Source organism: Astatotilapia calliptera, chromosome 11, assembly GCF_900246225.1.
Source record: "Astatotilapia calliptera chromosome 11, fAstCal1.2, whole genome shotgun sequence".
Lineage (NCBI taxonomy): Eukaryota > Metazoa > Chordata > Actinopteri > Cichliformes > Cichlidae > Astatotilapia > Astatotilapia calliptera.
The window spans coordinates 23,769,056-23,796,481 of record NC_039312.1 but is presented as its reverse complement, the minus strand read 5'-3'; the positions used below and the strand labels follow the sequence as shown (position 1 = coordinate 23,796,481).

Genomic DNA, 27,426 nt, shown 5'->3' with positions numbered 1-27,426 from the left:
TTCAATTAAGGACAGAGTCCAAATCAAATACGGATTAAAACTAAGCCTAAAGCAAATCCAGTTCTATACGAGACAAAAACAAACACCAGAGCAGAGCTGCACACCTGTCTGCTGTGCACTGAGCTTAAGGCAAATATCAAACACAGATTTTTGCAAACCAATGTCAAGCTATTGTTTGTAAACATAAAAAGAAAATAAATGTGTCGTTTATGACACAGAGGTTTTATATTTTTAGATCAGAAAACAAATAATCGAGCAAATCTTTAGGAAAATAGCTCCCGTGCTTTAACACTCCACATTTGTAATCAGTGAAATGTAGATTTAATTCAAACTGAAACCACTGTTCAAACATGAGCCGCATCTCAGATAAAACGTATATCACAGAGTAAAGATATGGTTGCTATCAGTGGAGTTTGTGATGAAGCTGACCTCGTGTTAAACGCCGCTGCAGGCTTTCTGAAATGAGACAAGTGACCTGTAACTAACCCAGAACCTGAGGGCAATGTGACCTGGCTGCTGCATGATAGCAGGTGACTTCTGACCTCTTTGTGGCCTCCTCTGTGTTTCTCCAGGATCCGCAGGGTGTAGTTGGTCCTCTGACCTTTGCTGTTAAACTCCACTCGCCCTGTCAAACCATCGTACTCCACCTGGCAGGTAGACAGAGAGTGAGGTGAGGAAGTATGACAGAAGCATGAAGGAGAGAAGGAAAGGTAAGAAAAACAGAGAGTGGAGAACACAGAAAACATGAAAAGATGTGGAGAAATAAACTAAGCCAGCATTCTGCATAAAGCAAACATACTTCTTCTCACTAGCGGTCATGGTTAGACAGAAAGTATCACCAGTGATCAGGAGGAAAGAGAGGGAAAAAGACTAAGACAGGCAGAGAAAGCATCTGAGGCTGGACTAGACAAGGATGATCAGTTTTGGATCAACTAGGAGAAACTGACTGACGAGAGGCTCAGGCAGAGCAGCAGAGAGGGTCAAGAGCTCTCTAATAAGACTCAGACCTGCAGCTCACAGCTCAGCTCCCTCTCTTCAAAAGCCAGGTGCTGGCACAGTAAGCGAGAACTATGATGAATGGCGCAGCGCTGAAGATGGAGCACACCATGATGTTGACTAACAAAGACAGATGTCGGGCCGGTGGGGCGGGGGCAGTGAGAGATGAGACTCGAGCTGCCTTGACAACAGGTCGTCGATGAGAGAAACAGACGACCAGAGATGGGAGATGACAAAGAACAACAAAACACAGAGGTTACATGCAACATGAGATGAGGATGATACACATTTCAGCTGTACTCTTCTCATTTATCAATATTTCAGTTAAAAGAAAACTAAACAAAATGACGAGTCATGAATAATTATGAGTCTTTTCTGAACACATGCTGCTAATGCAATCCCTTCTCAAGTGGTAGCATCTTTGCTTTTCTCTGCTTTTAATCACTATGAAGAGGAGAAGCCATCATTTTTATCTGTCTGTTTCTTTTGTGTGTCTTTATGGTAAAATGTGATCTTGATGGTGTAGAAACTGCTGTGGCGTGTCTTTATACTACACCTATGTTTGGAGATTGAATAAGTCTATTTATTGGATTTTTCATTCAGTTTTTTTATATGCTACAAAGTACCAAGTTTTTGTAGCGAGTTTTTGGAGAATTTTGTAATTGTGGGTCTTTACACAAACACAGAGGCTTTTAAATCAAACATTCAATACGTGACTAAAGTGCAGACTTTCAGCTTTAATTCAAGGAGTTTAAATAAGTATTACATTAACATTTTCAGAGGTCCAAAGGTAACTGGATGCTTGACAAGCAGTTTTCATTGCCAGATGAGCCGTGTTCCTTTGACAAGTTAAGCAGATAAAAGTGGAGGTTGATTGTAGTTTTTATCCGTTTTCTTGAACTCTCAGTATGAGGTCCAACGAGATGCCAATGCAAGTCAGAGAGGTGATCTGAAAAAGCATCTTTCTTTGGCCATAATTTACATCTAATGTGTGTATGGAAGTGTGTTTGTATTAATGAATGCAAGACCGAGTGTTTGACTACGTGTCTGTATGCTACAACACTCATATTTATCTTTAATTCATGGTTTTTATTCGAACTGTGAAACACTTTGCAATGGTAAAAAGTGCTATAAAATAGCTATTATTGTCATTATTGTTTTTATTACTATCATCATTATTAATAATAGGCCTGAAAGACAGATAAAGTAGATGAGCATATTTTTTCCTTGGTTAAGAAAAGCAACTTCACAACATCAAACCAATCAAGACAACTCTTGAGGAAATAGCCGTGTCATTATCAAAGACAGAATCAAGAGAGACCTTTGTGAGGGTTTACAACAAGCTGCAAACTACTGGTTACACTCAAGAACAACAAGGCAAGATTGGAGAGAAAACATCTGAAAGAGTTTGGTTTGAAAACCATTCTACAGACTGATGAAACATGAAGAACTTGTTTCATCAGTATTGAAGAGAGAAACAGCTCATCATCTGAAGCATACGACATGAGCATGCATGGCTGCCATGGGAACCACATTATTGGTGTTTATCGATAATGTTACTGCAGATAGAAGTAGCAGGATGAATTCTGAAGTGTACAGGGCTACGCTCTCTGCTCAGATTCAGCCTAATGCTGCAAAACTGATTGAACGGTCCTTCACTGAGCAAATGGATAATGACCCGAAGCAAACTGCAAAAGCATCCCAAGAGTTTCCAAGGCAAAGAAATAGGATATTTGTGAGTAGCCAAGTCTCCAAATCTCGTGATCACAGGTCATCAGAGCAGTGTTTCAGTCACTGAAGGTAAAACCAAGTGCAGGGAGCCCCACAAACAAGCAGCAAGTGTAGGTGGCTCCAGATAAACCATGGCAGAGCATCCCGGGAGGGGAAACACAGCATTTGGTGATGTCCATGGGTTCCAGATATCTGGGAGTCAAAGGATTTTCAGCCATGTATTAAAAGCAATTCTCAAATTTGAAATTGTGTTATTTGATCCAATTATTTTTAAGCCTCTGAACAAGGGGAACTGTGTTTGACAGTGTCTGTAATTCCTAAACAATTAATGTGACATTTGTGTTAAGCCCTGTGAATTAAAGCTTAAAGTCTATACTTCAATCGCATTTTAATTGTTTGAATTAAAATCCACTGTGGCGGTGTACAAAGACACAATCACAAGAATTGTGTTATTGTCCAAATACTTATCAAACTAACTGTTTGTTGTTGTTTTTCCCCTGGGAGTCTGTTTTTCTCTGTGTGTGTTCTCCAAATGTAGTCTTGGAGAACTCAGCTCTAGCAGAAAACATCATAAAGGAGGTTTTGAATAATTTGTTCAACACTGTAACCTAGTTACAGGCACAAAATGTGACAGGTGTGTGTCTGAGATCAAAATCCACATCGTGAGCAGCGAGTGGGGTGGATCATTAACGCGCTGATGGGAGCGGCAGATGGTCACAAAATGATATTTCGTTTTTGCTAACCAACATTCCCAAACATTAAGAGTCAGTTTAATTTCACATAAGGAAAATCCTCAATTTTTTATGGCTGGAAACAGCTCATATTTAGTCTTTCCAATAATTAACTGGCTATAAAAATTATGGTAGGTTTATTTCCATCGACTCAGTACTCCAAGTGCGGTAACTGTTTCAAGCTCTAATTGAAGATGTCACCTGAGGCTTTGTAGAATAGCAATTTTAAAACAGTATTTTCTGTGTTTTCTCAAGTTTAACCTACTCTAAAAATAAATGCTAATTGCAGCAACACTAATCTTACTAGCGTTAATAAATAGGAGTCGCAGTTTACTCAAGGATGTTAAGAAAAGCGTGAATGTAAAAAGAAGATTAAACTGATGTTACATCTTGTTTCCTGCTTTGGACATATAGTAAATATGGAGCTTTACCATGCGCAGATAGTTCATAAGACTGGTCCCGTGTTGCCAGATCTGAGGTGAGGTGCAGCTGAGTGGCTTCACTCCAATTTCCTGACTGCGGTTCAGTTCCCTCACTGCCCCCACTACCACGTGCACAGCGTCAAACATCAACGCTGAAGAAAGCTGTGGAAGGTGGAGAGGGGAGGCGGGGGAAAAGTGAGATGGATAGAAACAAGAAGAGAGAAAGAGAAAAAAAGAGTTAACGGGAATTAGAGGTGCAGAGAGGATTGAAAGATTAACAAGGAATGGGGGGGGGGGGGGGAGAAGGCAGGAAAATAAGAAGAGGAGGGAAAAGATGTAGAGGTTCGAGTAAACCAATGGGGAGGAAACAAAGATGGATACATCAATACCCATTAAATACAAGCAAAAGACTAGCTGGAGTCGTTTAAGTGCTCCATGAATCAGTGTGAGGAATAAAGTAGCTTAATGTTGTGTGGCATATAAACAAAGCATTAAAAATTAGCTCTAATAGCGTGCACGCATGAGTACTCATGGGCTCGAGATACTGACCGCAGGGCCGGGGTACGTTAGGTCACAGCCCTCCCTCCAAGACAGATTGAGGCTCCTGATGAACTCCAAATAGAAGGGATGGGTGGTGTTAAACATGGAGAAGCCGACAATGTTGGACTGCTCATCGACTATGTCATCCAGTCTCAGCAGGGGGAAGTCCTACAGAGGAAGAGGAGGAGGAGGAGTGGGGAGGGTGTTTGCAGGAAAAAGAGAAAATTGAGGTGTGTGACAGGGTGATGTTGACAGGCTATCAAATCTTAGCACAGAAGAAAAATACTGTGCAATAGAAGAGGGTGGTAAAGAAAAAAAGAGGCTACGGGGAGTGACAGCATCTAATCTCTGATGGAGAGCTAGAAGAAAAGCGGAGACTGAGATACAAGGAAAATAGAGGTTAATGGAACAGAGTTTTCTTTTTTTTTTTTCAAAGTAATATGCATACAAGTACATCTAAAAGCACAGGACCACATCCCGCACAGAGGGCAGAGAGAGGAAAGTGAAAAAATAAAAATCAGACGCGCAACATAAAATGGTACATTTATTCAAACGCTTGAAAAGGAGGGGAGCATATCAAGGAGAAGGATGAAAACACCGCAAGCTTCGGGAAGGTGGCGGGTGGCAGAAGAAAAAGGGCACATCACATCTGTCATCACCTCCACCCCAGACCCCCACTTTATTTTCTCTTTTCCTCCCACCATCCTCCTCTGCACATCCACATCTTCATACAGTAATTCGTTTTTCAAATGTCTCCCTCTTCTTTCTTCTTCGCCTCTCTCTTTTTTTCCCTCACCTCTCTGTACTTCCACCTATTGAGTACTTTCTTCCTGTTAACACCTTTGCTGGCTCATAAAGGGACAGAAAGAGGAGGAAAAGCAGGAGAGAGGAAGGAGGAAAAATGAAGGAAGAGAGGACAGAAGAAGGGAAGGGGAACAATTTGCGTACTCTTACCATTGTGGTGAGGATGTACTTATAAAATGCTGATGTCATCCCAAGCTCTGACGCCTGCGAGACAAAAAGAGAGAGGGAGAGGAAATAAGATCAAACAAGTGGAGAATGCGGAAACGGTAGAATAATGGAGGATATGGACGGATTGATAAAGGCAAAGAGGGGGCAAAGGAGGAGAGCTACTGGACAGGCAGAGAGGAAAGGAAGCAGTCGGGGTACAAAAGGGGAGAGGGTGTGAGGGAGAAAAGTGGGGAGGGGGTGGAGAGAGCATACGTTAATCACAGTTTTACATCATCAGGCTAACACTAGGACATTTCGCTGAGGGCGGGCAGCGGCTCAAATATACCCAGTAAAAACATCCCATACACATTCAAGCCATGACTCACTCTGCTGGCTATCGGCGTTACAAGCCGTACCATGAATCAGAACAAGCTTGGGTAACATCTGCACCACATCCCAGCAAAAGATGTTCTTTTGTCAAATACTTTCATAAGAATGTAAGTGATCGTTGCTGGCAGACACGCATAAATATTGTTCCCTATGCAGCTCTGGAGGGCAGAGAAGGTAAAAATAGATGTTAATTCAGTAACAACAACAAATGTGTAGCCTGTGGAGCTCCGAGCGAGTTGTTTTATTATTTTACAGATGGTGAGCTCCGCATGCCCTTCATGTGGGTACATAAAAGAGAGATATACGCGAACCCCCTTGAGACATACTGCTTGCACTGTATGCAAGAGTAGCTTCGACTCCTGAAAATGTGTAGGTGGCTCTGGGGAACGTATTGACGTTTGCGAACTCACCTTCTTGAGGATGAGATAGGAGACGGAAGCGTTGGCGTCAATGATGATCGTGGCCACTTTGTCGTCACGGATCTCCTTCAGCAGAGGCGTAGGGTCCAGGTTGTCATCTAGCATCCTGACTGACAGGGTCTCCCGGGAGATGAGAAAGCGGCGAACCAGTTCCTCCAATCTCAGCAGGCCTGAGGGAGAACGAAAACAGGGACGAGGCGCGCATCAGTGTCTGTATCAGTAGATACGACTCGTGTTTTTCAAAACGTAACCAATGCAGGACATTTGAAAATCTGATTTATCCTGGAATGGTCATATATTAGTGTCTCGTTGCAAAGCATGATTGATGGGTTGTCTAAATCCCCAGGAAATGAAATATCATTTAATATGAAGTCTGCCGCGTGTTCCCATTAACCATATCTCTCACTAGGACTTATTTTTTTTATCTATTGTAATTCCGACAAAAAAGATTTTTCTTATCAGCTCTGCCTTGTTTGTTTGTTTCCCTCTTAGTTAACAACCTACTTGACATACGGCATTTTACAGAAATATGGAGAAGAATTATGCGGAAAACAAGTGATTTGTTTTCGATGCTGATAAGTGCCACCGTGCTCTCGCGACACCTCAACTGTGACTCAAAGGTTGCATTTATTTTCCAATAAATCTATGACTCCAGATGAATCTGTCAGCTCAGGGTACGTCTGTTTACACCCAGGGATGTTCGGGACAATTGTTATGCAGAGGTTATTCCATCAATCCGGACGTGCATAAAAGATGCAGATATGCATTTTAACAAGTTATGGGGATTTGTGTTATTTTTCACCTCTATCTTCACTACATGTAGTTAGATTTTATATTTACGGTCTTGTAAAAAAAAATCTTGAATCAGCCCTCGTTTCTTTATGCTTTGCTTCCAAGGAGATAGACTATCTTGTAATCTGCTAACATGGTTTTCTTCAATAATTCTCCAGAAAGTCCTTTGAAGTTTTTCTTTGGACATTGGCTGCTTTGTCACTCGTTTTCAGTCTAGTCCTTGTATCTGGGAGCTTTCACATGAATGTTTTTTGTTACTTAACACACACCTATGAACCATTCAAACCATTCAAAAGACTTCTAACTCATGTCCAGATTAACAGACTCAACTTTTTGGGATTAGCAAAAACTAATCTTAAATTGTATCTTTAGGCACTTTGTTGGCAGCCTGACACAACAGCATAGAAAATCGTTCCCATTTGTCAGATAAACCTATGAAACATGGCAAAGATAACATAGTTTGACAGGCATAAAATTGTATTTTTGTACCAACAGGTTGATTCTTAATGTCAGCATGGTGTGCAGTGTGTCCTCAAGAAAGATAAAGGAAGTGGAGGACTAAAAAAACATCTCAAGCTGATGAACAGTACCAGAGAGTCATATTGTTAAGAAATTTTAAAAAAAAAATCCATCAAAGATCTGAACCAAGACCTGAGAGATGAAGCTGATCCATCCACTGTTCACTGAAGCCTCGTCAGAAATACCGTCAGTGGACGGGTGGCTGTCAAGAAGCCATACTTAAGAAGGTTAAACAAGGCTGAGGTACAACAAATTACTCAGGAATGGACTGAATATCAGTGATAACAGGTCTTGTGGAGTGATTAATCCAAATTTGAATTTTTACCCAGACAGAAAAACACACAATGGCACGCTATCAGTCATCGACTGGCCTCCCCAGAGCCCACACCTCAACATTACTGAAGCAGTGTGAGGTCAGCTTGGAAGAGAGAAGAATAAAAGGTAGCCAACATCCAAAGAAGAACTTTGCATGTCCTCCAAGAAGCCTGGAGAATTATTCCTGAAGACTACTGAAAGAAATCATAAGCTTGAAAGTGGTCACACTAAATATTAACTTTAAGCTCTCTAGAATTGCACAAACTCAATTTTGCCTCATAGACTTTACGTTATCATGTACTTGCAAAGATATATGTGCAACATACATATGCATATACTCCTGAGAACAGAGGGAAAACAAACCTTCCCATTGAACCTTTAGGTGACTTAGGGGTAGGGTAGCTCAATAAGGTCAAAAGATACAACCCAAAGAGGACATAAATGAATAGGCTGGTTCTCGGGATGTATATGAGCAACATATGAATACATATGTTTGAGCAAATCTCTGCACCTATTTCCCATTTTCCTAGCAACATTAAGTAATGAGGGGTGACTCAAGACTTCTGCACAGTACTGTATGTTTTCCTCGATAATATTTTAACAAAACTGATAAATATTGATAAAGACCATAAATGGATTGATGCATTTAAATGCATCATACTACTGCAACCAGAAAAGAAATGCAGTTATCTGTATATAAATCTATATCGAAAGGATGCAAAACCGAAAGCCATTTGTGCAGTCTATGTTTCTGCAGCAGGAGGACATAACATAACTCATACACACACACACACACACACACACACACACACACACACACACACACACACACACACACACACACACAACTTGGTTCTTGTGAGTCTGCCTCAATAGAAATTTATTTCTGTTCAAAGCCCTAATATTCCCAGACAGGTTTTAGGTATCCTCCAAAATTGATGGACGCCATCAACCAATCAACATGACAAATTTCCGAACATTTTATTAATAGAATAATAAATTCAGAAGGTCGTGCAGCCTCAGCAGAGTTATGTGCTCTTTGAGTGCTTTGTAATGCACTTTGCCTGCGTTGTCTCATCCTTCAGTTAATGCTTTTCGGATCTCTGCGTAATGTACACTATGCACTTTGAGTACAACAGCATGTGCTCGAAAAATGGAAAATCTTACACTCCAATAGCAAAACTGGACATGCAATAATCATGAAAACCTATGGCAAAAAAAATAAAAGAAGATGGGCAGAAAGAGAAGCTGAAAGACTGGAATAAAGTACTTAAAACACTTCAAGCAAATTCCTCTTGAATATGAGTCCAACCAATGTCAAGACTCACTTGACAACATGGGTGGAATAAGCCTTTACTAGAAACTCAGCTCTGATGCCTCCTAATTGTAATTCCATAGTAAAGAACCCCTAGCTATGTAAATAAATGGTGGGGCAGGCATCTGTGGGACAAAGGGAAGGGAAGAGAAAGGAGCAGAGGAGGGAAGAGGTAGCACACAGAGCCCTTCAGCAGGAGAAAGCCTCTGTAAGCAGTGGGGTAATCACTGAACCAGGCCAAAACTTTAATTAGTTTGAGGAAGGAGGGGGAAGAAGAAAAAAAATCAATGCACTTTACAGCTTCCTCTACTCCCCTCTCTCACTTTCCCTCGTTCACATATTCTCTCGCGCAGAGAAGCTCTAACCTCTCTATCTCTCCTGTCTTAGCCCTGTGCTCTAGTTACTTCTCTCTGTCTTTATCCATCTTGCTCCAACACTGCCACTGTCTTCTGCTCCTTGTGCTCAGTCTCTCCCTCTCGCTGTCCTTAACCTCATCCATCTCATGAAAACTGCATAATGGAATTAGGCTCAGATAGCAAGTACTGACCCAGGCACAGCGAGAGAAGGATTCATCGGAAATGACCCAAAAATCTCTGACTCATTTAACAGAATATCTGGCTAAAAGACGGATAAATTAGATTAAAGCCATTAGGACGCTGTTGCAAAACTGACCCGATTCTAAATACACGCCTTAATTAGGATCTGCATCTATGGTGGGTGTAAGCAAAATGTGTGACTTTGCGCATTACTTACTTTGCTGCCAAAAAAATAAATAAAAAATAAAAGACAGAATTCACTTTACACTGGTGTAAACATGATGAATAAAACAAGTGGGCTGAGCGGTAAACATTGTCTGATGTTTAACCTCTGCAGCGCCACAGCAGAGCCGCCGCACACAAAAGCACACGCTGACATTCATACAAGTAACCCAAAACCCACTGCCTGTGTGCAGACACACACACACACACACACACACACAGTCCTGCACTGCCGCACATGTACAGACAAAGTGAACCAAACACTCAGAAAAATGACATCAAACACACACAAACAGTGTCACATACACACCCACACAGTTGTTCAGAGTGTGGAACAAGCCTGTTGAGTGGCAGTTAGCACCTATTCGGCAGCCATGGCAACCAGCTCCACGGCGATAGATAGCGCAGCCAAGTGGGTCAGAGTCTGTGAGTGCGATAACCTTGTAAAGATCACCTTCAAGCCAAATATGTTATACAAAAATGCACTCCTCAGTTCCTCCACCAATAAAAGCTGTGCATTTTGACCCACACGGTAACTATCAGGCGATCTGCCGCCTCTAATTATTATGAGAGAAAAAGCCCGGTAAAAGACAAGGCTCTTATCTACCCATTCAACAGATGATCAAAACTGAAAAAGGTGTCTGATGCCATTTCAAAGCTCTCTTGGTTCAATGAAATGACAAGTCCACAAGGAATTCAGCTTACTTTCAGGAAACCAGGGGACCGCTGGCTAACTGCTGGAAAGATAATGAAAGCATCTCAGTGATTGAATCAATTTTTCATAATGTCAGAGCTTTTTGTTTGTCAAAACTACCCTTTTAACACTGCCAAGGGATGTGTTCAGACTTCAGTGGTCCCACTAATTCTTTATGTAAGTGCCCTTCTGTTCTTGGACGGTTTCGCGTGGCTGGTGTGAGGAGTCAAAAGCTGCAAAACAAATTATACCAACTCGTTTTTGCAGAGAAGTGGACAAAAAGTTTGGTGAAAAATTAGGATTTGCAGAGAGTGTAGGCATATTCTGTCATGTATTTAATAGGGGTGGAATGATTCAATTTATACACTGATCTCTGAGCCACATTTTTGCATCATATCCATAGACTGCATATAAAAGAAGGACAAAGACACAGTGATGACAACCATCCCGTTAGTGAAGTCTCGAGTATTTCTGCTGTCACCATCTTGGTGTTTTGGAAGCAGACACGACAAGCAGGGCGTGGATCTCTCGTGCAGTAGTGACTTGTCACTCACAATGTAAGCCCGCCCCAAAGCATTTTCTGAATCACCCTCCTTTGTGACTCTAATGAAGACCATAATTTATAACCTGATCATTGTGCTGTAATAAATGAGATTAGAAACTGGAGAAAGAGCTCATTGAATTGTATCAAGTTGGGCTCCCGTTTGCCTTCAGAGCTGCCTTCATTCTTCATGGCACAGATTCAACAAGGTGCTGGAAACATTTCTCAGAGATTTTTATCCATATTAACATCATGACATCACACAGTTGCTGCTGATTTGTCAGCTGCACATCCATGATGTGAATCTCCCGTTCCACTACATGCCAGTAGGTGCTCTATCGGACTGAGGTCTCATGACTGTGGAGGCCATTTGACTGCAGTCATGCTGAAGAAACCAGTTGTTTCCAGTTTTGGTGAGCCCATGCAAAGTTTCCTGTTCTTACCTGATAGGAGTGACATCCAATGTGGTCTTCTGCTGCTGGAGCTTCAATGTTTCATGTCTTTCAGAGATGCTCTTCTGCATACCTTCCTCTCCGTGACCTCTGACATCAACAGGCATCTTCGCCCAGTACTGCTGTTCACTGGATATTTTCTCTTTTTTCAGATCATTCTCTGTAAACGCTGGAGATGACTGTGTAAGAAGACTCAAGTAGATTCTGATGCTCAGTTTGATCTCCAGCAGGACATCTTGACCATCTTTACATGTCTAAATGCACTGAGGTGCTCCCATGTGATTGGCTGAATAGATAATTACACTAACAATCGTTTAACAGGTGTAGTTAATAAAGTGCCTGCTAAGTTTATAGTATACAGCTCATATCCAGGAGGAGGACATTTTATCATGTTTGTATGAGTTATATATTAACAAAACTAACAGACTGAGTTTATGTTCTTATGATCTTTAAACATTTAGGCTTCTACCAGACTGCCACAGAACCTCCACACGGCTAACTAGCACAAACAACATAAGAACAGGACACGTGAGCCTTTTCTCAACCACTATTACCCATCATATATTTACAAATAATGCTGTTTATACCAACAAGAAAACAACAGCTTCCTAAACCTTCAGTTTACTATAATGATGAAGCGATTCCTCCTCTTCTCTGCCACAACTGTCACTTATTCCTCCCGAGGTGTCTCTGTCACATAATCCTTCTGTTTTGTCTGCGTTTACATTCTTGCACTGAGCTGCTGCACTTAACTTTTTATGTCTACAGCAACAGGAAGGTTATCAGAAAAAGGGAAAACAGAAAAGCAAGAGACCGCGGGGGTTTCTTTTGTTATTTTTTTTAACCATTACACCTCTACTATTTAAAAAAAAAGTGTTTGTATCACAAAGTGTTTGAATACCACAATACTATTATTAATACTAGTCATCATCCTGCCAAGCGCTTTAATTCCTTAGGCTCTGGTTTGGGGAGTGCATTATAAATCAATAACACACTCTTTCAAAATGAAAATAAATAGGGCGAGTGGCTAAGCCCTGAATCCCCTGTGATGTTAAAGCTCTCTGAGTGCCGGGCAAAGTTAAATCAAATGTCCCCTAAGTTCCTCCAATACTGGAAAGCATTTTAAACAAGAATATTTATTATACTGGTTTGGCCTAACAACCCTCTGAGGTGGATAAGAGACAGTGTGCAAGAGCATGAGTAATAATTGGGAGGGCTGCAGCATGAGCCATGTTCTGAACTCTGACAACAGACAGAACTTCATGACCAGACTGTCAAAAATGAATGTCCAGCAGCGCCAAACAGTCATATCCGCCCAAACAGTGTAACAGTGAATCTGCCAACACTCCCACAGAGCAATTTGCACATACACACAAACATACACATACAGTACGTGAGGTAATCGGGCACGCAGCGACACAGCCGATGCATTTACACCCACCTAAATACAAACACAGCCACGCAGTCACACATAATAAACTGTTTAACTATACAACACGCAGCATGTACTTACACTCAGCCTTGGCGCAGACCAGGCTGGCTGAGGGGTAGCTGAATGAGCGCAAAATGGCTCCAATGGCCAGGCTCAGGTCCTCGTTGCTAGGGTACAGAGTAACAGACGCAAAGCGCAGGTACGGCAGGCGAGGAGTTTCCTCGGGTCCAATTTTTACATGAGGAATCTGATGAGAGGAGAGGAAACTAATAAGAAAGGCAAGAAAACACAGATCTGTGGTGATTAAGGATGATTCATTTGAGTAGCTAGAGGCTGAGAACGGAGATGAGAAAGGTGGGAAGGGCAGAAAACGGAGGGACCTACGCCAAAAAATGCATTTAATAAAAAGAAGTAAGAAAGCAGCACGAAGTAGTGGGTGAAGCTTAATTATATCAGAAGGAACAGAACAAGCAAGTCAACATTCATCAGACCTACATGAGCAGCAATGGTAGCAAACAGGACGGGAAAAGCTATGAGACATGTTTATCTTCCACGCTCACCTCCTTCTCCCCACATATGTGACTGACAGTAGAGCCAGAGGCGGGGCTGGAGGCGGGACCTATCACAGAGACAACGCCTTTGGGTAGAATCTGACACACTGAAAGGGAACAAAACAAAAAAGGAGATAAACAGTGAATAAGCAGACATACACCTTTTCTTCTGGTTTGTTTTGAAGGCAGTGCTGCGTTAGCGTACTGAAGGGGCTGCAGTCAGGGGGAAAAGCGTGGAAATTTAAATGCAACCAAGAACTCAGAGGACGCATTACCGTTTCAGTTTAACCACTCGTTGTATTGTTGCAGCACAATCTGCCTCATTATAATCTGATTTATTTTTGAGGGAAATCCTTCAAGGACTACAACAGGGCAGCCCACAGGATGCCTGCTGCTATTATTCACTTGTTTAGATAGTCATTTTTAACGGCTTTAATGATTTTCAAGACAACTCTAGTGTACCCCTGGAATCAGAACAATACTAACAGACTGGTGGTCGGCTTCGATGAACAAACGCCAGTCTGCATTTTAATCCTGTTTGGAGGAGGACATTAGTGTGGGAGAAACAGCTTTACACATTTGTCTATTACATTAAGTATTCATGAAATTATCTGACGATTAACTCAAAGAGTTCTATGCTCAGGAATGGCTCAAGCAAACACTATTTCTGCAGTACAATCAAGCATACTGCTGGTTTCACTACTTCAAACCCCAACAGATGTCTTCACTATAACTGTGTATTTAGTGTATAATTCACATTCCTTTGACATATTGAATTTCAGTATCCATGTTTACATTTATATTGTCTATCGTGTGTGTGTTTCCTGTTACAGTTTTCTATCTACAATACACTAACTAGGTTCATATACATAAAACGTAAAGGGAAAAAAACAGTTTCACTTATGGACAGACCTGGAAGTATTACTGATCATAATTATCATCTGAATTCCCACCTAACAAAGACAAAAATAACTGAACTGGTTTAAAATCTGTTGAAATGTAAGGAAAATTTCCACTCTAGCTTCTCTACAGCTCACACAATCGTTTCGATAAAGAATATGAACATACACAATCTGAAGCGTTCTGGCTTTTATTGTTTACCAATCATGTCTGAGTAAGCGTAGAGGACAAAAGATTGCCACAAAGCAATCTTAAAGCCATCAACTATCATTTGGGGATTCTTTAACGTTCTTTAACGTTCCATTAAAAGCCACTTTCTGCTGCTTCCTTATTCACACATGGGGTCATCACAGCAGGTAGCTGCGCATCCTTGATTTGGCAGATTTTTACACCAGATGACTCTCCTGATACAACTCCCAAGGGATTTTTCTCTCCTCCCAAGATGAAACCATGGACCTTTCACCGTAAACCACTACACTATGGGATACAGCATTAGGAAAAAAATGACCACCACATATAAAAAGGAAGTCTCAAACTATCCGCTATCCTCACAGCGGGAATGGCAATCATTCCCTGAGACTACATAGGCAGACTAGCTGATGAGTTCCCAGAATGAGCCCAGATATCAAAGCAAAAGTGTAAAAAAAAGTTGCTATTTTATGCCTGCACATAAACCCCATAAAACATTAAAGTGGCGAGTGACCCACAAGAACAGTTGGCACAGCCATAAATAAAAACATGGCAGAAGAGAGTAAATGTGTTGCGGACACTAAAAAAAAGAAACGAATTTAATAAATATCAACTTTCTCGCTAACATTTAATTTCTAGTGTGGTATACACTTGTAACATTTACTTTGCATCCATACAAAGTTACCATGGTTAGTTGGAAGAGTTATTTATTAGCCGTAACCTTGACAACACCTCAGCCAAGGTAGTTATTTTCTTGGAATCATGTATTTAAAATATTGTTTTTATAAAAATGACTGCATCTTATTTTAGCTTCTATTTGGTTTTCACATGCTGAGTTAAAAGCACATGAAGTCAAAGAACAGCTTGAGAATGGTTGTGTAATATATATAATTTCCTGGGAGCACATAAATGCAGGGTTCGCTAATCTGTTCGAGGTTTAAATGTCATTTTGAACATATAGCTCAATATATGGGAAACAAAGCCGAGATTTAGACTTATTTCCTAAACATTCCCTTTATAATCAAAACTTTGTGCTGAGCAGTGACCGTGACAGACAATGGTTAACGCCACAGGACATTTGGAGCTCTGCAGTTATTAAGTCAGCAAAGCTTTTTGACTTTTATGCACTCAACGATCCCGCCCTGTAACTTTACGTGGTGTGCTGCTTTGTGGCTCAGTTGCTGTGGTTCCTAAACATTTCCACTTTGCAACAGCTGATCCTGGAATATTTAGTGGGAAGAAATTTCCTAAATTGACTATTTGCAAAGGTAGCATCTTTACAATACCACATTTAGAACAATGCATTCTTTCACAAATGTTTGTAAAGGCAGAATACATGGTTAGGGCTTGATTTTATACACCTGTGGCAAAAAAACCCCACCTAAATTCAAAGATTAACAGGTTTAGCCCAATGCTTGTGTCCATATTGTGTAAGCAACACTGGGAATGCTATCCACTGAGAGGCTAAAAAATACCTACTGACAGATTTTTGTACTCTCTCTCTTAATCCCTGCTAAGCTCTTTTTTTATTGACAATGTTTTTGTGAATCCATCTAAAAATTATTCACAGACACATCAAAAATGCCTGACTAAACTGTGATTATTTTCCTTTACTGTGTATTAGCTTGTTGTATTAATTGATTCCAATGTGCGAGCTTACAGTATATGCTCATATTGTGCCTGTGTGTGAATGTGCATAAGCGTCTGCAGAGAGGGTTTGTGTGTGCATGCATGTGTAAAGGCCTGTGTGGGTTGAGTGTGTGCATGCGCGCCTCAGTTGTAGCCGTAAGATGACGAGCTCTCTGATCCAGAGACCAAAAAATGCTTTGAGCAAACAAGCCTGTCAGAGTCTCCTGCCCATTGGTCAAGGACACACACATACACACACCCCTGCAACTCAAGCATGCACATATGTACACAACCCTTCTCAAGCACACACAGACATTTTGCCAGTAGCTTGTGGCAGGGTCGCTGACCGATTAGAATAGGAGCAGGGTTTCTATCTCTTCAGTGGTTGGATTCAGCAGTGCTTCCTTCTGTCTTTGCACACTCTCTATATCAATACAATTTTCATGAAGCAGCCTCTCTGCTGCGTTCTGTTTGCCTGTACTGCTGATCTGTATTAGTATTTGATGATTTGTTTTCATCATGGTCTGCACAGCACACAGCGCCAGCTGTTACTGGAGGGCACAGGTCCACTGTTTTTAATGAGACAGTCTTAGTGGCCCATTACTGGTCTCCAATGACATGTAAACTAATCAGCAAAATCCCTTACTGGCTCCTAATCGCATGAAAGTGCTGGTGTTTTATCACCCTATGTATCATTTGAGGTTTTTGTTTTTAAAGAGGCAGCTTTTGAGAAAATGCAATCTTATGTATTTATAACTCTATAACAGCACATTTCTGAAGTGTTTTAGAATTAAAGTACTGCAATATTGCTGCTCCTGGTTCTTCTCTCTATTTGTCACTATTACTGTTAATATTAAAGACTACCAATAAAACCTTCTTGTATCCCCAGTTTTCACTCTCTGTGGGGCATTATGTCCCAGTGGACAATAGTGTTTGCTGGAATGTGATTCTGCCACAGTGGTCATTCTCACACCACTCACTGGTGTCTGTAGTGTCGTACTGGGAGTCTTTTTGCAGCTCATATATGTCCACCTCCACGCGGGCTCGAGCTGGACCCTCCATCACGCTGTTGATGTTCTCCCTGGCCAGGGCCAGCGCCAGCCGCTCCCCACGCCCACACACAGACTGGTCATCCAGGATTGCAGCTAGAGAGGGAGAGATAGGTGAAGTAGAGGAGAGGATGGATGGATGGATGAAGATGGAGGGCAGTGGAGAGTGGGAGAGTGAGTAGTGAGGAGGTGAGGAGAAAGCTAAAAACATAACAAGGCGTAAAGCTGGAAGACGAGTTAACAATATTATCCATCCTCATGTAAATGTGGGAATGTGTAGTGGGTGGACAAGTGGGGCTGATAAAGGGATCACAGCCACCGACTGCCAAAGGAATGAGGTACTCGTCCTCGTTCAGATTAGTATGTGTGCCAGATGCAAACAACATCATAAATCAAACATTTTGGGAAATGTGCTTATTTGATTTGCTTCTGAGCGCTACATGAGAGGACACATATTATCATCATTTGGGTTTTTTCACTGAATATGATGCTGTTTTATTAACGATAAATCTAAGTGGCTCAAGGTGGTGCCTGGTTTGAGACTGGAGGGAGACACAAAGCCAGCCTCAGAGGGTCACAGGTTAGTGGACTCCTAATGCTGGTCCCAAGCCCATGTGGATCCATCTGCTGTGGGAAATAAGGAAGCAACCAAGTGTACCTTTACTAACTATGAACCTGGATCAAGGCCTCAGCACACATTTGTACATGGATGATAACATTACTTTACACATTTACCATATGCTGGCACACCTTTAGCCCCAGTAATAGACTGGGAACTTCTCTAGGCTGTATACCTCCTCTTGCATTATGGAAGTAGGTACTAAAGAAGATGGATGGATGGATGATTGGATGGATCTCTCGTTATGTGTTTACACACCATTCTGCATTTAATCATTAGTATTATTAATCATTGGCTCCCTTCCATGGTGTGTTTTTTTTGTCCCTTCTCTCGTCCCTCAACTCTACACAGATGGCTGCCCTGCCTGTGCCTGGTTCTAGCGGATGTCTCTTCCTGTTAGGTTTTCCTTTCCACTGTTGCCAAGTGTTTGCTTAAAGGGGTGTTTTTTGATTGTCTTTTTTTTCCCCTGTATTATTGTGGGGTCTTTACATTACAATATTTAAAAAATGGCTTGAAGTGACTACTGTTGCGATTTGGCACTTCATGAATTGAACTGAATGGAAGTCAACTGAACTGAACCGGATGGATGGATACATGGATGCATAGATAGATGGAACACTCTTCAAGAAGTTTCCTTTTGCCATGATATTAATTTTGGGCACGGATGAGTTGTGGTGTGGTGCCGATTGACAGCATCCTTCGAATAGCTCAGAAATACTGAGAAAACAATAGAATTTGTGTAATTTCCACATATAGAGAACAACAATATAGAACAACAAAAAAGAAGAAGAAGAAGAAGAAGTAGTGTGTCTTTGATGAGAGTTGTTTGACCCCTTTATGTGGATATGGCAGGACAGGTGGCCACTCACCCATGCGGACAGAGGAGAGCAGAGGGGCCTGACTGAGGGAGCGTGGCGGCATGGTGACTAGCAGGAAGGAGAGGAAGTGTATTGACAGCAGCAGTGCTGGCAGAGCCGGCATCTTCTACTGCTCCTCATGGAGAATGGTCTGCTGGCTGCCTGTACCGCCACCTGCAGGAGCGGAGGAATACACGACATGTTACTTCACAAAAAAAAAAAATCACTGTCCTGGCTTTAAAGAGGTCTCTCTTCAAATTGTCATGATTTAGCTCATCTTCAATTTGCACTGTCAGATTCCCACGGAGTGGAAGCACCTGTAATTCGACAGCACATACAATAAAAAATCAGCTATGAAGATGTTCACTGTCACTTCACAAGGCAGCCCAGTCCTATGCATACAGCCTGTCTAATCATAAAATACAGTACACACAGCTCTATTCACGTCTCCTGTGGAAAGGCTGCCGTTTAGAAGTGACAGGATGCATCCTTGAAGGGATCTCCAGAGGCAGTTCAAAGAAAACATCACAGCTGACACGCAAGATGTCACGCAGTCAGTCATGCACATCCTTATTGTACATACACACATATATACACAAGCGCAAACAAATGCAAACACACAGATATGTCAATACGCTAGAAACACAGAGTTCATGACAAAGACAACTGCCTTGAACAGTGTATGTATATTCCTTACACCCCCACTACACAAGATACGCATTTACGTGTTTTTTTTGTAACCTAACCTCCATCACAACCTTCAAACAGACACACAAACACAAAGAAAGAAACGGAGCTCAGCTGAGCTCCAGTGGTGCTAAGCAGCTCTCTCCAGGAGTGACACATCCTTGCTCTGACTGACAACATGACAAGGCGGTGTGAAAGAATGGAGAGATGAAGGGAGGGATGAAGACAGAGGAGAGGGGAAGGAGTGCTGTGTGACAGCCAGGCTAGGGGGGGGGGGAGGGGGGTGTTGGTGAGGAGGTTATGGTGGTAGAGGGTGTTGACTTGGGATTGTTTCAAGCATCTCGTTCACTGGTCTGAGGTCTTGACAGACAGCAGGGACACTCAGGTTCAGGACCTTGAATTGACCCTTGCAGCTGAGAACAGGGGCTGATGGATTCATAGGGGCTGACCTGAGACCCTGACGAATGCATGCAGGGGTGAGCTGGTATTATTGGAGCATACACTGTGTCTGCATCAAAGACACAGATCACGAGGATTGTCTTTGTTGAATAAAAACGCCTCCACCCTCTGTCCTTTTTTTTAATAGCCATATTCACTTTGAGATGTCCATGTTATCTTTGTTTTTTTACCTCACTCACCTTTCCAACACTCGTTTGACTTTGATGTTTAAAGAACATCAAAAAAATCTGCAACCCTCTGCTTTGAATCTATCTTCACAGTCTTCTGAACCAGCCACACTTCCCCTTTCCTCTGCTTTTTCTTTGCTCTTTATGCAATAACCGACCTCCCATTCATCCTGCCTGACTTTACATGTCTCGCAATCGAAGGGTGGGCAAATGTGCGCGTCAACATGTTTGTAATACTAATAACATACACCATACCGTGCAGATGGCTGTGCCGCTCTCATTATGGTCGCTGTAGTTCAAAGTGAACAGAGGCAGAGCTTATGCGAGGCCATCTGTATGTGTGACACAACATAGAATAAGAGGCACAATATGGGAGCAATTTTCCATCTCATTGTTTTCCATAAATCATTCCTGTTCAACACAGTGTGTCACGGCAAAGATGGAAACTAGTAAGTAGTTCACCAACAGTTTAAAGTTCCTCCTTGTCATCATGTTTGTGTGCACGAATTCAAAGTTGAGCGCACAACGAGCTCAGCGTGGCACACTGCTGTAACGCAACTGTGTGTGGTGCTGCAAGTATTCCATTTTGCTGGCTTTTACTATTGTATTCTGTTTGCTTGCCGTACCAGTGGTTTCCTTCTCAATTTACTCTTCACCAAATTGTGTGTGTGCACGTGTGCGTGTCCCTGTGTTTATTCCAGTGCAAGTATGAGCGTGCGCTTTCCTCGTGTGCGTGATGGGGTATTGATCGAGGCCAGCCGAAGTGGCGGGCCCTCAGGTGCAGTCAATCAAAACAATGGGGAACCTATCATGGGAGCGCTGCATTTCACAGGAGCCATTTGATTGGCTATTACCAAGAAGCAGATTGCCCTGATGACGAATAAGATCCGAACTGAGGCTATGCCTTCATCAGTGATGGGGAGGAACTGGTGCTATTTCATTGTTATTGAGAGCTATTGACAGCATTGGACAGAGAAGATTATAGTTTCTGTACTCCAAGGAGAGGAATAGTGGGAGTGAGGAAGAAGATGGAAATCTGCGATAGAAGTAGAATAAGAGGAGAATAAGAGAAAAAAATCAAACCGAGGGAATAGGCTTGTGACGATGAGGGAATAAAAGAGCAAAATTGAATACAGAGAGAAGAGATTGGAAAGTGTCTCTGCAGGAGGAGACGCAGAGGAGTATAGAGACAGAAAGGCAGCGGTGAAAAAGTATATTTCCTCAAGGACTGTACTCAGGTATCAATCTGAAGTACTTCCAATTTTCTCAAGTATTTTTTAATCTAAGTTACTTCATACTTGCACTATATTTAAAGGGAAATGTGTGTTTTTCCTTTCACTACATGTGTTTGACATCAAATAGTTTGTTTTTAAGGAATATAATTATCAAACAAAATGTGTAACACACTGTAAAACAAATATGACTCATTGCTGTAGAATAAGCTCCCAACATTAAAGTGGGTATTTTTAATTATCTCACCTAACCGCACCATTAAAATTCTACTCACACTGTATGTCAAAAACTAGTCTCTAATGTGGTGCATATAATAAAATATATTCTATCATACATAAAAGGTCATTTTTGCATATGGTTACTATTTCCCAAAGACAAAAGAAGTAGAAAAAAACGACAAAGAGTCATATGTCTCATGTACCACTAATGCAGCCTCTTTTTTGCTAGTTTTTTATACAGCAAAATGTTTATTTTTAGAATTATAGTTGTGTAAAAAAGACAGAAAGATAACAAGAAAAGATTTACTGGATGGTAATGCTAAACCACCAAGAAGATTCATGGATGTAATGAAGAAGGACATTCAGAGGGTTGATGTGACAGAAGAGCATGCTAGTGATAGGGTGAGATGAAGGCACCCTACTGTGGGGACCTCTAAAGGGAGTGACTGAAAGATAAAAAAGACGAAGAGGCCAGTCGTGAAAAATAAAAATTTTCATAGCTGCAGTTCTGTAGCAAACTAAGTACACTCTTATTGAGTCTACAGGAATTAGGATAGTAAGCAGCAGCCCTTTGTCACCGATCAAAGCATTCAGGTGAGTGTTAACACAGAGCCACAATCTTAAAGAGAGTGGACATCACAGAAAATTCACTCCAAGGTCATAATGTGCAATCTTCAGAGAAACAGCAAAAAAGCCCAAAAGCTACAGCTCAGACTCTACAGGCCTCAGTGAGCATGTTAACAGTTAGAGCTGACAGTACAATAAGACCAAGACTGAACAAGTGTGGTTGTTTGGAAGGGTTACCTGAGAAAGCTTCTTCTTTCTGAAAAGGACATGGCAGCACGGCACAGATTTGCAAAGTTGGATCTGAACAAACCACAAAATTTCTGGAACAATTGGACAGCCAAGACCAAAGTGGAAGATGTTTAACCGTAATCCACAGCACCACCACCGTCGGCAGAAACAAAACACAGCACCTTAACAAAAACACTTCATACCAATTAGCAGGCACAGTTGTGTAGGGCTGATGATTTTGGCTTGTTTTGCAGCCACGGGACCTCTGTACCTTACCGTCATTGATTCAACCACGAACTCCTCTGAATGCCAAAATGTTCTAAAGTCATATGAGCGACCGTAACAGCTAAAACTCAGCCGAATTTAAATCTTGGCTCACACAAACAGATACCGTCAAATCACACAGACCTGAATTAATGTAAAAATAGTTACAATGAATTCAAGCTATTGCTGCGATAAGTGATTCTAAGAGCTACAGAAGGATGTACTTAGATTTTCAAAGACCTGCACAGAGTCCAGTGAAAACTTACATGATTGTATATTAAATGTTAAAAATGCCAAAGGTTTTCTTACATTTCTTTTCCATATTAGAATTTTGGTTTTTTACTGACAATATATGAGTGATATTACAATAGTCAATAATCAGCAGTGAAACACTGTCACATTACCAACAAGTCTGATTACTGTCTGACATTATAAACAGCTTTATGTTTAATAATCCAGAGGAGAAAAACAGTGATCAAAACTAAGGTCACCAGTTCTAGTTACTGTGGATGTAGCTTATACAGCGCTATTTTATAGGTGTGCAGCAGTAACATTTATACAAACAATTCAATACATTTAAACTTATAAACACCTAATTCAAACACATAAATTCATGTTTTAAATCCCTCTTTTTGTTTCTATTGTTTCAAGTGCATTTTATGTTAGTAATGTTAGGTGCAACATACAATTCACTGCCGGGCGATAGAAATCCAGAGAAAACAGTATAAACCTGTATTTTAGCACTCATGGTTTTCTAGGAAATTCTGATTATCATTGCAACAATACATTTTACCTATGATGGTTTTTGCCGCAATAACTGTGGCATGAAATTCTGGGTCTGAGCACCTCTTCCATCACTGCAGGTGAACGAAAGAAAATAAGCGGCTGCAACGCAGCAGAATAGGATGAGGGGAATTTGGTGAGACACACAGTCAGAAAGAAATAGAGAGCAAATGTTGAGAGACTATTGCCGTGTTTAATTTGCGAGGGCTGTGTTTCTGGCGGCCGTACCAGCTCCACTGCTACAGTAGTACATGGATGAGTCCCTGTAGTAGTCGGGTGTCAGTCTGCAGGGAGCTGAAGCAGCAAGAGGGCCGAGCAGAGCCAGACTAGTCTGAGCTGTAGAGAAAACACTGCTTCAAGCTCCCCTAGCTCGCTTTCATTCTGCACCCTGCTGTAAGTCACCCCACATGCTGGCACCACTGACAAATACACAAAAGCTAAAATATATAAATATCCTGACTTTCTGTGTGCATGTGTGTGTTTGTGCATGTGTGCAGGACAGTGTATAAAAGAGAGAGAGAGGGGGAAAATGGAGAGTTTGAGTGGAGCACGTTCATTCCAGTTGGAGATTTAGTTGTTTGGTGCATGCATTCATCTTACTGTGTGTGTGTGTCTGTCTGAAAACATATGCATATTTGTGTGTGCTTCTTTTTGTTTGTGTGTAAATGCTGCAGACTTGGCAGCTCGCTTATAGTGTCTGCAGAGCCTATTATGAAAGAGAAAACCGTAAAATCAGAGATCTTAATTATCTAGAGAGAGCACGAGGGAGAAGGGGTGGGTGGGTTGTATGGCAGAGTAGGAGAGAGGGGAGGGACGGGTGGGGGGGTGTATGGAGAGAATCAGAAAACGAGGGAATGCTATCTCGCCTCGCACCCCCAGGCAGATGAAGAGAAGATGAACAGAGACTAAGGCAAAGAAAGCGGGATGAGCGATAGCAGGGGAGGAGTTGGGGGGAAAAATAGAGGAATGCAAAGAAAGAGAAAAAGAAATCAGACGGAGAAATACAGCTTGAGGGGGGGGAGAGGAGAAGGAGAAGGGTTTCAGCAGGGGGTGGGCTGGCGAATGATTTGTTTTTCCCCTTCTGCCTCTTTGTATGACACAAGAAAATCTGACAGTTATCATAATGGAAGGATGAATCATTCCTATAATTGAATTTGCAAGTGGAACGGCTTCAGTGACTGTGGATTTAAGGAGACTGTACCGCCAGCCATTATGGGACACAAGTGCTATTTTGCTCATTTTTCTCACAATTAACAGTCACTGCTGACTAGAGCCGGCCGGTTTGCAGACAGCTGGGCTAGCGTGCCTGAATGAGCGCGGTCAGGCCATTTCAGAGCATTCGTTAACCCCAGGACAGCAAAAATGAGCCGAGTGGTCGGTCTAGTTAATGTGTGTGTGTTTGTGTGCATGTGTGTGTGTGAGTAGTTTGTGTACAGTGCGGGTGGAAAAGTACTAGGGACCCTTCACTTTGGCCCTCTTGGCAGAATTATGTCTTGAGCTCTTTGTGTCGCATCTAATATCAAAGCAGAAGCACATGTTCTTGGTCGCATTGACTCAGCATTTTGGCTTTGGACCCCTTCACTTTACCTTGGATGCACCTCTCTAATCTCCCCATTTCTGACTTTCTCTTCTAGCTTAGCTTTGTCCTTCTCTCTCTTCCTCTTTTCAGAAATGCACTTTTCTTTCCAAGGATTTTAACATCATCGTTGCCATTCCTTTCAAACTTAGGCTGAAGATTTCAAGGTGAAGTTGAACATTTTGAGAAACCATGATTTATTCATGTGACGCTGCCTACCAGTGAGCCGTCTATCTGAAGTTTGATTTTTGAAAATGTTTACTTGACTGGAGAATGGTGGGTAAAAGGTTATATTAGTTTGGCCACACAGAATAACAAAGAGTGAGCCTTCCACTCATATTTTAAAACTACTCCAAATGCAAAGTAAACCTTACAAAGGCAGTGGGCACAATAACATGAACAGCTATAGTAAATCATTCAAATTTGAAATAGTGCAGAAATAAAAGTGACGGTGCTAAATATTTGTTTTATGCTAAGAGTTTCTCTCATTTGAGATCAACATTGCAAACTGCAATCTGAAAAAAATGTGTTAAATCAACCCTATCATTAGAGCTTCTGCAAAAACATCAACTTCTGCTAACATCTTTAAAACCCTTTTTTTACAAGGCAACTGAAACCCCACAGTCTGAGGCGAAGGATCGACCGGGCTTACAGGTTTTAAAAAGCAAACACTTATTTCGTCATTGCATTGATGAAATCTCTGAACTCCTGCAGCTTCCTGTAAGAAAGCCATTCATGATGCTGCAATTGAAAGGGCACGGTTCATCCTGCACCGTTAACACATGACTGTCCAAATTTGTGACAGGCAATTCTGTGCTGACAGTCTCTGAGAAAGGCAACTTCATTTTCTGCAGATCTTTAATCAATCTTGATAATCCCTTCTGAGAATAAATGCCAAACCACTGCAGGATCCAGCAAATCGAGTGTTGATTTTTCGCAATTTCCTTTGACTGTAAATGGATTTTGGGCTGTCGATCAGAAAAAACGAAAAAGTTGAAGATGTTACCCCAGCTTCTGTTAAATGTGAAGGCAACAAATAATCAAGCAGATTGGCAAAAAGAAAGCAAAACAAGCCCTCATCATCATCATCATCATCATCACTATTCCACTAGCAGGATTTACTGCATGGCTTTCTTGACTGCATCAGGTATTTCCACTATTGTGGCCAACGCAAGTCACTCAGATACTTCCATATATTTCGTATGTCTCCACCTTGTCCTCTTTCAGCAGTGCTGCAGACACTTTGAGCTCTCATTTTCACCTTCTCCTCTCTCTCTGCTTTCTCCCACATCCCTGTATCTCCTCTCCCTCAGCCTCGATCTGTTTTGTCTCATCTTCAGGAACACTCTATACCCCTGTCTCTTTACTGACCCCTCTCTTCTCGTTCCCCATCTTAGCTCTCAGCGGTCTCTTCAATCTCGACAGTGCACTTTCTCTGTTACAGCCTCTCCTTTCCCCCTCACCCATCTCCCCCCTCTCTCTCCCTCTCTGTTCATTGAACATGGATAAATTCTTCCCAGTGTTCTCCTTGACAAAGAGGCCCTCAGTCGGTGACACCGCCTGCTTGGGGAACCACCGTGCTCCTGTGACACTGTCACATCTGAGTATGTCACGCACAAACGTACACACAGGCACCCGAAAGCTGCACGCACATGCCCAAACTCTCAAACAAAACTCTGTCTGTGTGTGTGTGTGTGTGTGTGTGTGTGTGTGTGTGTGTGTGTGTGTGTGTGTTTGCTTGCTCACGCGTAAGTGCGTCATTTGATTTGTTTTTTCTTTGTCCGAGTTCCGATGCGCGTCTTCGTTTTATTTGTTTGCATGCGCCAGCAGCAAGTTTACATTTCAGCCCTCCTGCATGCATATGTACCACCTGCTGTTCAGATCAGAGCCAAGGCATGTGTGCACGCGTGAGTTTGTGTGTGTGTGACATTCAGTTCACTGCTTTCACCACAAACGATGCAAAAAGATGCGCGGCTCACTGTATCCAGCTGTCGGTGCAGTTCCCACTTGTTGCAACTGTGGCTTATGTAAGCACAGCACTTTAATCACAATTAGGGAGCTCTCCTTGAACTCACTCGCCCCCTGGCTTGTTTGGAGAGCTAAAATTTGCGTTCAGAGCAAAGCCTTGGAATGTATAAGAGTGATATTATTGCGCAGGGCACTGCGAAGAGAACAATGTCTGAGTAAGAATAGAGCGCTGTCAGTTTAAATCAGTGGAGGCTATTGGGTGGACGTCAGAGTGGATATAAAATCTTTTCGCTTTCATCATAAACTGATTTTACGTGTTTAGTTATAGGAATTTATGTAAGTGTGTCCCCATCATTGAGGTAGAAATGTCTTGAGCGTTGAATTTTTATTAACTGTTATAATTTTGTGCTATTTTTATAGTAGTTGCCTTTTCCACAACTGCTGCTCCTTACTGCACAGCCGGCCATCCACGGAGGAGGGATGT

General features: G+C 41.8%; 1 protein-coding gene across 9 annotated transcripts in view; it reads right to left on the bottom strand.

The window, feature by feature from the left end:
* Positions 1 to 27,426, bottom strand: part of grik5 (glutamate receptor, ionotropic, kainate 5) — a 100,943-nt gene that overhangs the window by 35,474 nt on the left and 38,043 nt on the right. For 8 of the 9 annotated variants that reach the window (XR_003273929.1, XM_026185909.1, XM_026185910.1 and 5 more), the window contains exons 2-10: positions 18,805 to 18,966; positions 17,248 to 17,412; positions 13,559 to 13,656; positions 13,080 to 13,245; positions 6,172 to 6,350; positions 5,375 to 5,428; positions 4,430 to 4,588; positions 3,890 to 4,042; positions 543 to 647 (exon numbers count right to left, since the gene is read on the bottom strand). Coding sequence is in view for 8 of the 9 variants with exons in the window: in XM_026185909.1 (XP_026041694.1) it covers positions 543 to 647; positions 3,890 to 4,042; positions 4,430 to 4,588; positions 5,375 to 5,428; positions 6,172 to 6,350; positions 13,080 to 13,245; positions 13,559 to 13,656; positions 17,248 to 17,412; positions 18,805 to 18,916 (1,191 nt within the window). In the remaining variant the exon portion in view is untranslated. Of the gene's footprint in view, positions 1 to 542; positions 648 to 3,889; positions 4,043 to 4,429; positions 4,589 to 5,374; positions 5,429 to 6,171; positions 6,351 to 9,874; positions 9,879 to 10,189; positions 10,205 to 13,079; positions 13,246 to 13,558; positions 13,657 to 17,247; positions 17,413 to 18,804; positions 18,967 to 27,426 lie in introns of those variants that run through there. The other variant, XM_026185914.1, reaches the window with a different exon arrangement.